The 14296-nt window shown below is 41.9% G+C and overlaps 1 protein-coding gene across 14 annotated transcripts in view; it reads right to left on the bottom strand.

Annotated features, from left to right (window-relative positions):
- Window positions 1–14296, bottom strand: part of MADD (MAP kinase activating death domain) — a 73710-nt gene that overhangs the window by 37830 nt on the left and 21584 nt on the right. For 4 of the 14 annotated variants that reach the window (XM_064512699.1, XM_064512702.1, XM_064512700.1 and 1 more), the window contains exons 6-18: window positions 13166–13279; window positions 12388–12468; window positions 10539–10595; window positions 9603–9781; window positions 8797–9032; window positions 8262–8418; window positions 7183–7286; window positions 6031–6290; window positions 5171–5451; window positions 4404–4543; window positions 3180–3281; window positions 1179–1238; window positions 614–716 (exon numbers count right to left, since the gene is read on the bottom strand). In XM_064512699.1, coding sequence (XP_064368769.1) covers window positions 614–716; window positions 1179–1238; window positions 3180–3281; window positions 4404–4543; window positions 5171–5451; window positions 6031–6290; window positions 7183–7286; window positions 8262–8418; window positions 8797–9032; window positions 9603–9781; window positions 10539–10595; window positions 12388–12468; window positions 13166–13279 — 1874 coding nt within the window. The remainder of the gene's footprint in view (window positions 1–613; window positions 717–1178; window positions 1239–3179; window positions 3282–4403; window positions 4544–5170; window positions 5452–6030; window positions 6291–7182; window positions 7287–8261; window positions 8419–8796; window positions 9033–9602; window positions 9782–10538; window positions 10596–12387; window positions 12469–13165; window positions 13280–14296) is intronic. The other 10 variants (XM_026093179.2, XM_064512705.1, XM_026093183.2 and 7 more) reach the window with 5 other exon arrangements.

The following is a 14296-nucleotide window of genomic DNA, read 5'->3' as shown; positions in this document are numbered from 1 at the left end:
TCAATATGAACTGCAGGTTTTGTCCTTGCTTGCCTCCCATCCCTATTAGCTTAAAGTAAATTTCACTCTACACATGGCTGAGGGAAGAAAGGGAGGAGAATGCACAGGCACAGGTCAGGTAATGTTTACTTGCACTATGCTGAGTCCCTTCCCAAGGCTGAGAAAAGCACTTGTGAACTCATAGAATCAAACTGCTCCATGTGACTCAGCTGATCCCCTGTGTGGTCTGCTAAACTACTAATGGCTAGACTACCTCGTTCACAACAGACTCAATTACAAAGATGAAATACTGAGTTAAAGCAGGGTCTTTCAGGACCTAGAATCTTTTTGGAACTCAGACCAAAAGAGGATACTCTGGAGCACACGAAAACACATATGTACTATTAACTGAAAGGCCATCCATAGGAAATCCTTTCAGACAATCAGGTGTGCAAGCTTAGGGCAACAGAAAAGTACTACATAGTTTTCAACAGTTATACTCGGCCATCTTTCCTCAGGAAGTTGGAGACCTTTGTAACAACACTTTATACTCCAAAACAAAACAAAAAAACAAAAAAACCCACAAACACCCCACCCATATATACACACACACACGCTCTCTCTTTCTCACTACCTGGAGTTGCTAGTTCGTCCTTGAGGTGATGGAGATTCTCTCTTCACCGTTGGGCTGTGCTTAATGACTGAAGACTTTTGATCCACAAGGGCTCGCCTGTTCCCTAAACAGGAGAGAAAACAGGGTAAGAGGAAGAGGGGTGGAAGGAAAAACAATCTGTTCCCGGAACAGTAACAAGCAATGCTAAGGTTGGCTAACACACCTATTAGGATTACAGATAAACAGACTTCGAACAAAATGGAAACTCCAAAAAGCAGAAGCATATATCATATTCTAGCATCACACATCGGCAGAAAACAGTAATGGGAGAAATGCAGAGAGAAAAAGAGAAGATGGTAATGGGAGCAGGAGGTGAAAGGCAGGAAAAGTTTGGCTGCTCTGCATGCAGTTCCACAACAAGAACCATCTTCAAATTAGTCACTATATGTAAAAGCATAATGCATTGGGGGTGACTAGTATAGATCATGTGATACTGGCTACCCAATGAGAAAGGTAACCCAAAGTCAGGCATAGGGAATGCTGGAAATTGGTGTATCATGCACAGCTCATGCTGTAGGGAACCCACCTTCATTGCTTACTGGGCCAGCTTCAGTAATAATCTCCATTATAGTATTTAACCCAAATACTGGGACACAAAATATACAATTAGTAGTGTACTACAATATCTACACTCCCCACCATCAGCATTAAAAAAAAGAGAAATATTAAAAAAAAAATCCAACTACCAGCTTCTTCCCAGCCCTCCCTCAAAACAAAACCCAGTAACACTAGAGCAGGAAGGACACTTGAAAGCCCAAGACAACAAGGGCCAGCCTAATTAATCTAACAGATAGTGCTTGACTTGAAATTTGGCATCATGGAACCAATGTATTGCATCTCCAAGAGCACTATTGTACATACTGCATTTCAAGGGCACTATCAAAAACATCTCCATCACTGAGGAAAAAATAATATTAATGGATGTGCATGAAAAAAATTTAAAAGGAAGATGAAAAGTCAAACAGCAGCAATGAGATGGAGTCCCAGCATCATTTCCCATTACAGAGTTACAAACACAGGGTATCACACACACTTGGTAAGAAAAAGAGTTACTCAGCAATTTTGTATCCTTACAACATAGACAAAAACATGTTTAAAAAACAGAGAAGTGCCCAGTGGGAACCCCAGTGAGCCAGCATGCGCACATAAGTGAACACAAACACATACACACCCTTGCACATGCACAAAACTGACCAAACAACTCCATGGAAATCTCATCCTCATAGCTGCGTACTAATATTAAAGGCCCTATAGCATTACAGTCATCAAGAAAAGAACACCAAACTGCGGAAGATGAGGCACAAAGCATGAACATGGAATGGCAAAACCCATCACTGTTTTCTTCCAATGCATGGAATCAGTCATTAAGAAGTTTACCCATAAAAATAACCCTGACTTGAAGTGTGCTTCTTAGCCTGCACAATTGGACATGAAAATGCAACTAACAGGTAGAATCTTGCCAAAAACAGCTGTGCAGAGTCTCCACTAGTGTTTTCACCATACCAGTCCTGTTCCTCCTCATTTTACACACAGGGAACGATTACTTGTCTCAAAAACAAAGTCCAAAGCAGAAACATAAGACTCAGCTTTTGGCCTTTGTTTCTACAAGGTCAAAGGTCAGCAAAACATCATACCAACCTTCATCCACATCCCTTCCCAATTCCAGATTAAAGTAATCTTTACCGATGAAAATGATGAGGAAGAAGAAATAAATAAATCAATATATTAAAACAAAAGCAGCAAGTTCTAATCAGATAGAGTAACTCAAAAGGCAAAATAAAACCTTCCCCCAGTTCACCAACTGGAAAGGTCTCAACACTAAAACACCACCATGTCCACAATCACCCCTTCTACCACCACATTCAGTGCAAGGATGACCAGGTTGACTAACTCCCTACTGTAAGAAGGTAATTCCTCTAGCCTCTGTTCAATCATGTTATCTAATGATACTGCAGACAAACGGAAGATGTTCCAATTAGAAGATTGTGTGTGTAAGTTAGGGATGGATCTTCACTCTGAATGAGCCAAAGCATGGGTATACTTTAACTTTGACCAGGTAATTTTCCATTTGGTGAACTGAAAAGACTATTAACACTTTTGAAACCTACGTAGACCTCAGTCTCCACGGGAGACAGGCAAGCATTATCCCCATTTATAAACGGGGAATCACTGAAACAAGTTGCCTAAAGCCAATCATGAAGATAGTGTCTGTGCAAAAGTAGAACCCAGATCTTAGTTCTCATTCTTTAGTTTTATTTTTAAGTACTTAGCATAAACAAAGCACCAAAAAAACCCCCCAACATTCACTCTGTATCCCCTAAGGTAGGGTAGACTAGCAAGTTTCCCATTCCAACACAGCCTAATTGTTGGGAAGAAGTCCATCTGAGAAACATTAGACCCAATACAAATACTAACCCAAACTACCAAAAATGCCTTTACCCCTAAAAATGCCTTTTAGGAGTAAGTCCTCAGATTGCTCAGTCAAAAGAATGCAAAGGCTGTAGGAGATAAAGGGAAAAATGGTTACCTTTTAGGCTGGGAAAGGGAGTATTCTTGTCTCTCCCAACTTTGGTTGGTAGGGCTAAGTTGGACAGACTGAAACTTGTGCTGTGGTTTCTGTACAGGCTGCCTACAACAGAAGAAAACAATTAAATGCCTAACACCCATTGCGCACCCCCAAACCTCTTAAACTTCCTGCAACTCATCTTTTTATTCAAGGTCCCTAATGATGGAGTACTACTTCATTATCTAGAATCTTAGAAGTATGTCATCTCATTTATGATGCAACCACATCTGTAATTAGATTATTCTGAACTGTAAAAACCCCACAATTCTTAGCTTTTATATTACAATTATTGCCATTGTATCCTTGAGTCTCGTACCAACAATGCACCAACAATATCTGCTTATCTTCCTGCACTTACACAGGTTACCTCATATCAACTGTGTCTTCTAATTTGATTCTCTTTTTAGGAGCAAATGAATGATAGGGACCACATGAGAAAACAGGATGGCAGAAAGTCCCCCAAGTATGTAAGTCTGAAGTGAGGATTGTGCACAGAGCCTCATGAAACTCCATAAATCTGCCACAGAAGTTTGCTTTAAAATAGAAGCTTTCTATTTATAGTGAGAAAACACAAGTTTTTCCTAGCACTGACAGATCTTAAAGAACTTAATAACCAAATGACTGTGTATTGTTATGTTAAGTCTGCAGACAGCCTGAAAGCATCTCATGTAGATCAACAAGTTGATTATCTCTAACACATCAGCATGTTCACTTAAAACATGAGCATAACTACTTAGTCTGCTTAGGTTATCCTTTTCAGCCTTATTTTAGTAATAATCATTTTACCAGAAACATCCAATACATTTTCCTCACTGCCACAAACTCCTTCCCACGTTCCCCACAATAGCACAAGGCTTGACTGGTCACATTTTCTTTCACTCATCAAAAAACTCTGTATTAGTTTTCCATACTAGTAGACTTTATTAAAATTCTAATCTGCACCTCAAAGTGCCATATAAGTCAAAGGCCTAACCATATAACTAGTGCTTTAGGTATTTTTCAGTAAGAACAACGTTGGTTATCAGCAGCATAAGTTAAATAGGTCCTGTGGCTCCTAACATGATTTCTGGAGACCTGGTGACAATTTAATAATCAAATCATCCTCTTGACTAGCCACCTCTCTACTGCAACTGTCTTTAATCTCTAACATAAAAGATAAAAACAACTTAATGTATTAGCACATACTGGCAAAAGACATGATGCCCCCAAAACCTTCACTGCTGTTGTTGGAGATGGTAGAGTTTGGGGAACTGGCCCTAGAGTCCGAATCTGCATCAGAATCATTGGCCAGTTTTAAGCTGTTTGGGCGCAGTAGCTTCTGAGACCTTTAAAGAAATAAGTACAACTGTTATCAGCATTTTTTTCCAACCAACAGCATCATCTCCCACAATCATACAAGGTGGTCTCATTCCTCACCAGTTTTCACCACACTACCCTTAATGTGGCAGCAGGGGAAGGGATTGGGAGGGTGGATGAAGAATATTTGTATTCAGGCTTTTATTACCTTTCAGGGCATACTGAAAGTGTGTCTGCAAAGGGCATCTGTGGATCAAGGTGGAAGGGGGTCTGCTTTGAGAGTAGTAACAAGATAACCCAATGTTATCTGTCACTATAGTATCAAAGCCCCTCACATCTCACCCCCAAGAGACAAGGCTACACAACCAAAATTCCTCAAATATTTCCAAGAATCAGCAGGTGATATCCTAGAACACTCTGAGGAAACACTGGTAATTCTGTTAGCTCCTACTGGTTAAATAAAAGCAAGGAACTGAGTGAGCTAAGCAACTGCCTGCAGTCAAACCAGAAGGGTTTGCAGAATTTCAGCATTAAATGGCAGTGACCAACAATACACTTGGTGCAAAGGACATGTGAGTGAATGAGGGTTAAACTACATGAAGCAAACCGAAATCCCAAAACTGCTGTACAGAAGGGCAAGCGATAGGGAGACTTGCCTGCTTCCATTGAGATTCTGGTTAAATCTTGGGGTGTAGCTCTCTTCCTGCTCATCATCCTCATCCTCTGTAGGAAATCCATATTGTGGTTCAAAATAGGGATTGTCGTACTCTCGCTTCCTCACCACCCCTTCTGCAGAGTTCATGCTGCCAGCTGGGCTGTCACTCTCACAATGGTCCAAGCTCATTTTGGGAAAGCTTGGTTGCAGTGGCAAAGAAGGGAGATGGTTTGAAAACCCAGCAACTATCTTCTCTTCCATCTCTGCTGAATCTGCTGACTCCTGCGGACCAGTCAAATCATTGACCTGTTTGCTAATTTGTATTACACACAACTCAATGGCAGGAAAAGAACAATTATTTCAAACTGGGCAGTCTACAGGATCCTTGCAATGACCTGCAACCCCATCCCATCACCTCCATCAGTAGTTCTAACCTAAGGTTTCATAAACACTGCAGTATCTGTGCACTGTTCTAGGAGCTTACTCCCCTGTAAAACAGATCTGTTAAGCACTAGCTCGGGATAACTGCTCTCCATTCTACCGCTTTGTGACTATGGAAGCAACTCCTCTTCCTCTTAAATGGTCACAGATTCATGACCCCACCCTCTCCCCATTCCTCTAACACATCAGATCTTTCCAGACCATTCAAAAGCAGTTCTTGCAGTCACATGCTGGACCTCTATGTTAATAATGCATTTTTCAGTGCATGGGAGCTTGTATGTACAGAAATGCTCTGTCCCAGCGTAGCATGCTACCATAAACTCGACCTTGCTCAGAAAGTCCAGGAAGAGCATGCAAGCTATTCTGCACATGGTTTCACAGTCCTATTAGCTTTTGCCCCCCTCAAAAAGGACCACGTACATTCTCCCCTTCTGCACATCCTAATACCATGTCTGATCTCTGGGCTGAACTCATCCCAGTACACACATGATTCACTCCATGGATGACAGTGCTGGGGCTGCTACTGGCTGTAGTGCTGGAACTTGAACGAGGCTGGTTGTTCTCTTGAGAGTTCTCACTGTCCATGGCCTGTTCATCCAGATCCCCTGAATATTCTTGAAAATCATCAAATTCCACTTCACTAGCATCACCAAGGGCTGCGTGAGTCAGGGGATCAACATCTGCAAACACATCATTTTGCATTAAAGAGTACTGCCTTCTTCAGCCTCTTGTTCATCTAAAGAACACTGGCAGGTGAGGACTGCTCAGTAGAATATAGAATCACAAAAATTTAGGACAAAAATTTAGGTTAGAAAGAGCCTTTGGAGGTCATCTATTTCAACCACCTGCTCAAAGAAGAGCTAACTTCAAAGTTAAAGCAGGTTGACTGGGGCCCTGTCCCACTGAGTTTTGAAAGTCTCCAAGCCTGGAGACCCCACTGTTTCTCCAGGCACCTATTACAGTGTTCAACTATGCTCACTGTGGAGAGCTTTTCCTCATTTCCAAGCAGAACTTCCCTTGCTGGAACTTGTGATTGCCTATTGTCCTTGGGACATGGGAAATGCATTGTGGTCTCCATATTTAGCTTCTTAAAGAAAGCGACAGTTTCTCACTATCACAAGAGAAGCTATTGCTGCAGCCTCCATACAAACCACAAAGAATGAATTTTCCTGTCCTCACTAGGATGAGTGATTCATTAAATTCAGCACTGAGGACCAGTACATATGGGCAGGAGAAAGCTGTGTATTCTGCTGCTTGCATTGCACCACAACTGCTGGCAGCAGCAGGTTACTCCCTGATCTAGCGAGCCAGTTTTGTTCGGCAGCACCTAATTCTGTTCTTCTTTCTCCCAGCATCTTTTGGAAGGTGTTGCTTATAAGCAGAAGTATCTTTCTTTTGCCCTTTCTTTTGCTCTGGATGTAAAAGGATAAAGTCTCTTCTACCTCAGAGCAAGACTCTGAGGGACCCTGCTGATTCAGAGACTTAGAGGCAGCATTTTTGCCACAGCACAGGTGAATGGGGAGGAAGAACCTATGTGGGCTTAGCAAAAACACAGTTCACAGAGTTACTCACTTGGGGTATCGCCATTAATGTCACATTTCATCATCTCACTGACAAAGTCACCGAGGGAGGAGTAGGAGGAACTTGAGTCATCATAGTCGACACTGTCACTGCCACTGCCACGACAGGAGAGAGATGAGAAGCAGCGCAGCAACAGCAGGGCCAAATATTTCAAAGATGTGAATCAGCACCGATTCCATGGGCCTCTTAAAAATCTCATATTACAGTCCCCATGAACAAGCTTTTCGCAGGAGTTGGGACTGGCTTTGTGAAACGTAAGAGCAAATGAAATAACTTTGAGATAGGTGAAGAGACAATACAGGAAGAGATTTAAAGTTTTTAGCAAAATTAACGAGGTCAAGCACAGGTGGGCAGTGTATGAACTCAGTGGAGTTGGGGAGAGAAGCTTCAAAGGAACTGGAAATGGCAAGAGAAAGCGTTTCCTTTTTAAACTAATGATAAATCCAACTCTGTCAGCAACACTAGTGCTGTGCACAACATAAAAAGGCAAACAACTCCCAGCCTGAAACATCTCATAGGTTAATAGAATATGAAAGGTAATAAAACTAGATGCAAAACTCTGAGGAATATAGTCAAAATCACTATAACAAAAAAGTTATTTTCGTTTTACTGAATATAGAAAAGGTCTCAGGTAGTGGGTAATACGAACAAGCTTTGCATAACTATGTGCTTTGAGTAGAGATTTGAAAGAATGGAATGATGGACAGGAAAGCTTGTAGTACTGAAGTAGGAAAAAACTGAGAGAAAGCAGCAAGGAGGAACAAAACATTATGGTGGGAGGATGTACCAAATAGCAAGAGGCACACAGGTAGCAAAAGAAAGCAGGAAAATGCAAGTGAGGAATTGTGTTAAATGAAGGCTTGAGAAGACACTAGCAAAGGGATCAGAGGTTGCTGAGATGCCAGAGCAGTAAGAGACAATCCACTTTGGCATCAGTATTCTGCCCAGGTGGAAGAAGTGAAACAGTAATCTAGGAGGCTAGAGAAAATGGCTGCAAGTGAAAAACAGCAGCAGGAGGCCAGAATATCCAAAGTGACTACCATGTGACTAGGGTTATGCTCCCCACTAACCTGTCATCAGTGGGATCAGAGTCCGTTTCCTTCTCTACTGGGACATTCAGTGCTTCAGCCAGCTGGGAATTACTGTCATAGACACGATAGTGGATGGGCTGCAGCTGATGAGCATACCACTTAGGTTTGTCACCAATCAATGCTGGGTCAAACATGTCTGCACAGAGAACAAGAACAGAGTTAATTGAACTCATTCACTTATGTCAGAGTCCTCATTCACAGTGAGGCTACCCCTGGTAAGTCTTCCACAAAGGAAGAGACAATCTCTGCTCTGAGAAGCCTACAAAACTACTGCTCTGCAAACAAAGACACAAGAGGTGAAATTAACGGGGAGAATAGGGGGCTACCAGCAGGGGATGCAGTAGAAACATACATAAGAGAGACATACATAAAAACAGAATAAGGTTCCTTGAACTGGAAATCCCTCCCCATCAGGAATAATATGGTGTTAGGCCAAGTTCTTTCCTAGAATCTGTCTGCAGTTTAAGTTCCAGCAATACACCAACTGTGCAGGAAAGCTGAGACCAAGACTTACTGTTATGAATTCTTTGAAAAGCATAGTTAGTAGGGTTGAGTGACCATTCTCCAAAGTATTCCACTGCCTGGGTCCTGGAAAGCTTATCTGCAAAAGGCGTTTGCTTTGGCCTAGAGGCAAGAAAGGAATTGGCCTGAAAGGCCACCACGGGTCGTGGGAAAAGACGAAGAGTGCGAGTGTGCATCTGGAAACCTTGCAAAACATTTGGCGAGTTGAAGAATCTCACCATAGCAACCCTAAAAAGAAACAGAGGGCAATATATCAGATTAAAAAACAGAACAGAAGACAGAGAGCCTTTACAAGTTATGCAGTGGACAATGTTTCAAACCTCTGAAGAATAGTAATCCAATGCAAAAAATTTTGTCTTCCTGAAAAACTTCTTAAAAAAAGATCAAGAAATCACTTTGCTTTAATTCACCACCTCAGCACCAAGACCCACCCAAGGAGAGACATCTTTCTCATACCAGCTAGCTGAGGCAACAACCAAGTCTCCAGCTTTCTTGTAGTTCAAAGCCGGTGATTTAAGCTGAGGAGACAATATCAGACTGACAAGTCCAGGGTAAAGTGGCTGAACTATAGGAAAAAGCAAGAAAAAAAATTGCTTCCTCTCAAAAATGCATGAATATAAGTATGCGTAAATAGACCTGACACAAACACTGTAAGTGTCGCTCCCCCCGCCCCGGTGTGAAGTGGAATCTGCAGTAGAACCAAGATGCTGCTTCCCTCACAGGACCACAGAAGTGTCTGTGCTGCCTTCAAGTGCAACCCTTATAAAGGCTTAGCACTATCTTTCCATTCAACCTCACCTGGTAGCCACATCCACAGAGTCCACATCATTGCCATAGATCAGAGGGTTGAATTCTGTGGAGGGAGTAGACTGCAAGTCACTCTGTGGTCTTCCCAGCAGCAGTGGCACCTCCTGCCCCTCATGGAACTTTTCTAGATTAAGAATGGGCTGGGTATTCAGACTCATGCTGGCCAGTGCCTGACAAAGGACAACATTACATACACACTCAGTAAGCAATTATTTAAGAAACAAGAGCAAGAGCAGAGCTGCCCTGCCCTCCAGGCAATCACAGCAATTGACCATGCTCCCTTTGCCTGTCTTAAATCATCTCTTCTCCTACACTGAGCCAAGAAACATGTCCTTGTCCTTGTTTATGTGGACTATCCAATGTCCTCAATGATGAGACAGTCCTCGAGCCAGCCAAAGGGTAGCACACAGCTCTGCACTGCTATATCATTCCTGAAGAGAAAACAGCTAGTACAAATCTGACCACTAGCTGTATGGCATCCTGAATGATTTATTGGAGAGTTATTCCATATGTGTAGTTTGAATGCACTTTGGGACAGAGGCCTTGAAACCTGCCTTGCAGCTTGACAGTTAGACTGGTGAGTTTGATATCCTAGGACAGTGTGCAGATATCTCCACACAGGCATCTGTCTGTATCCCTGCAGTATTCCACTTCCCATCAGACTTAGGTCTTCATCTCTCCATAAAGCTATCATCCTCCTCAGCCCTTGTAACATCCTCAGGGAAATGCAGCATGGAGCAGCAGGACTGGAAATGTCGCCCTGGACAGCCAGAACAATCCTAAATCTCCCTCATTTCTCCCCTTTGCCCACTGAGTCCTCACATGTTTATTTTACAAATAAACAGATAAATAAAACAAAGCAAAATCAAAACACCAAAGGAAAATGCTAAAATGTAAAATTGAGAGGAAAAGAGTAAAATAAAGAACCTTGTTGTCAGGAGTGAGCAGCTGTTGCTGAGTGATTGCAGTCATGCTAACCAGACACTGGAGGCAAGATGGAAGATCATATGATAACAGCAGCAGCCCATCAGAGCCAAGACGAACACATGACCACAGAGAAACAGATGGAGGGGAAAAAAAAATCTATTACTAGCAAGTATCACAAATGAGAGGAAATAAAAGGGACCACAAAACAGACACATTTTGGTAAAGGGGTCAGACTGCCCCACCCCCAAACATCCATACCTAGCTACAATTTCTTTGGAAAGTGGAAAGGCTCCCATCCTTTTTGATACAGCTAAGAACTTTCCATTGCAGTTTAAAAGCACATCCTGCATTTTTCTCATTGGCACTAAGACCCAATGGCACACCAGAGTTTTAATCTTAGTGACAAAGCCCTCAATTTAGTCTTCTCTACTTTGTAGACCAACCAGCAGCCCTCCTTCTCCTTCCCCAATGGTCAACTCTTACTGATAAAGGATATAGGAGTGTTGCCTGCGTTTGGGTGAACACTGAGAATTTTAAAAAGGGTTGTTCAAGGAAATCACGTTTTATTATTCTTCTGATATTCAGCTTTGCCCTAGTGAGAATGTTTTGCTGGCTAGTGCCTGAAATTGCAAGGGGGTGAGGCAGAAGCAGGGGGAGGGGGAAGAGATGGAACTAACAGAACTCCAGGCAACACATTATTTCCATCTGTGCTGACAGGAAATACTTGGGTATCACAAAGGTTACACACTTTGCTCTCCTGGTCTATGAGAAAACAGAAAGAAAAAACCTCGCCAGGTCAGTAGCACAATTTACCTTTAGATACTGCATGCAGCGTGCATAAGGAAAACAGAAATAAAAGATAAAACCTGCTTGACACGATCAGCCAGGAAGACCCAAGCTGATTAATGGCTTAGCAGGACCTGAGAGGAGAGACTGAGACCTCACACAGATCTGTGAATGGAGGGGAAACAAAAATGATCATAGACAGACAGATCAAGTCAGAGTTTAAAGCCCGCATGGCATACATAAAGGAGGAATCTGGAACTTTCTGCACCAACTGGAAACAAGTTAGCCCCAAATGACAGCAAGAAAAACAGAGACAACCTGCTGCATCCAAGAGCATTTCAAGTTATCCCTCTCCTAGCAGAGTAGTTAATTGCAATTATGCTACTCCACGGTCATTCACTTTTCCAAATCAACCCTCTGCTCTAAGAAAGAAAAGCAGCAACTGAAATCCTACGACTTAACACCTGCATCAATTGATACTGCTCCCCAAGCTCAGAATGCTGCTAAGTTCTAACATGGCCACTCATATGAAACACGCATCTTAAACAGGTTGACAGGAAGTTCCTAGTCCTGTGCTTCTGCAACAAATGAGAGAAGTGGAAGTAGCGGAGACAGCAAAAGATGAAACAGGTAACAAAGGTGGTAATGAAATCCTTTGGAGAAACTACAGAGAGATCCAAAACAAGATGAAAGTCTCAGATTTAGGCTAGTCAGGAGAAGGTGAGGTTAGAAAATAATCATACGGTTTATGGGCCTCAAAGGAGAAGGTCCCTGTAACTTGTTTTAAATTGGCCGCTCTAGTGATTAGCCCACCTCCACATTCAGAGGAGGAGACCTCTCCATGACTGGTTGACTGAGGGGCACCTGCTTGAACAAGTGTATTCTAGTTTCTCTGGTACCCTACCCATATCTATCTGATGTGCCAGAGTACACACCTGCTTTTAACATGTTTTGCCTGACATTTGGTGACTTGCATTCTTGTCTGGTATAGCAGAACAGCTGCACAAGACTACATCTGCAGAGTTCTACTGAATCTAAGTCTTATTTCCAAAGTGCCTCTTACCTGTTTCAGATGCTTTTTCAGCTCTGAAGCTTCTGGTTCTGGCAGTGCTGGCAAAGATTCTGCATTTGTGGGAACGATTACCTGAAATTAAACACAGCAACAAACTAAAAATTCCCCAGCTGAAGCTATTTCCAAACCAGAATCTCTTCCATCTCCAATACACCAGAGACTGAGCAATAAAGGCCAGAAAAAAAAAGAAAGAAAGAAAGAAAAGAAAAAAACTGCATCAATACTTTCATTTTTACTTCTTTGTGGTTATTATTTACAGTATCACAAACAAGGGAGGAGTTACTTTATCTTTCACTACAGAAAAAAGAAGTTTGAATGAACCCACTCTCACCCTTCAGAATTTCCAATAACATGTTATGCACATTTCTCTTGAAATAGTTTTGCTCATGCCACAATAAAAAGTGGGATACATGGTCCCACTTGAGTCATGACAACCAATGCTGCTGGAAGGCTCTCACCAGATCAGATTTCTCACTATCAGAGACAGGGTCACAGTTACCCAAGAAGGTGGCTTTATCATTTCTTTGAGGAGTTATCTTCCTATGAAGTAGTCAGATAGATTAACTGAAAACAAATGCCTTTTGAACAAAAGAAACAGGAACCTTGAGACATGAGAAGGAATGGAATTCTAAAATTCATGAAAGGAATGGCAAAGGCAGACTGAGGCTGGCCTATAAGAACAGGCATTCGTAAATTCTCCATGGGCACATTGATGAAAGGGCACAGTCCACCAGAAACAGAGCCACAAGTCCTGGTGGGCATCACTTACCTTATTGGTATCCAGGTCAATAAGCCATACATCATCAGGCATTTTAAAATCCAGTTTATAAAGGAAGAAGCTTGCTGGAACACCAATGATGTAAGGTGTAGGAGCCAGAAGCAACTGAGAGAAAGAGACACATTAATAAGGACAACATCTGCATTAAATATCACACCCTTCTTCCCAAATTCTTAACTACAATCTGTTTACAGCAGGGGATACAGCATACAAGGCAATGACAAAAATCAGTGACTCCATACAATAGAAACATTAAAAGATGAGTAAAAGTCCTGCTTCTAAGAGCTTCATTTTTAATTAAGAAGAATCAGAGTATTCTTTTGTAGGGATGAACTTTTATATGGCTGAATGGCTCTTTGGAAAAAGCTTAACTAAACTAACAGCTTGCCATGTCCATCACAGACCAAGAAAAAAAAAGATGTTCAGAGAAGAGTTCAACTGGAGAAGCTGCAAGTCACAGATGAGTACGCCCTCAGCTCAAATCGAGTCTGTGATGTTGTAAGGTAAAAACCAAATTTACAAGGCTAACTTGGTTTCAAAACAGTAACATCTCTAGGAAGCACAAGAAATAGTAAATATTTTCAGATGCACGTGGAAAACCAATGGGGAGATTCTTCTTTTTTCCGATAAGGGGAGTTGCAGAGGAAAATATGTAAATCAACAAGCCGTGCAGCAGCCTGAGACCAGCAGATTGGAAGATTAGTTTATTTAAATCTAGAACACCTGGTTACCTCCAAAGGGCAGAAAAAAAATGCATTAGCAGTTGTAGGATAGCACTGAAGTAATATGATGGCCTGAATTCTGTCTTTCCAAACAAAATAATGAGCTCCTACAGAAACCCGACTATCAGCAAAACCCAGGCTTCCAGCCAAAAAGACTGAACACTTCATATTTCTGAGGGGAAGAAATTGTAGGCAATGGTTTCCAAACTCTTTGGATTGATAGCCCTCAAGATTTCTTAAATATTGCTTTGGACCCTCCCCAAACCTCAATACTCAGTTTGGGGAAAAAATAAAATAAATAAATAAATACTTTTCATACTGTCGGGGATCTGTGACCTTCCAGTCCATTGTCTGGAAGTTGAGCATGCTTTGGGGATATCTTAAAACGTGTTACTTCCAA

This window comes from Dromaius novaehollandiae, chromosome 5, assembly GCF_036370855.1.
Source record: "Dromaius novaehollandiae isolate bDroNov1 chromosome 5, bDroNov1.hap1, whole genome shotgun sequence".
Classification (NCBI taxonomy): domain Eukaryota; kingdom Metazoa; phylum Chordata; class Aves; order Casuariiformes; family Dromaiidae; genus Dromaius; species Dromaius novaehollandiae.
This window is presented reverse-complemented; position numbering and strand designations above follow the sequence as displayed.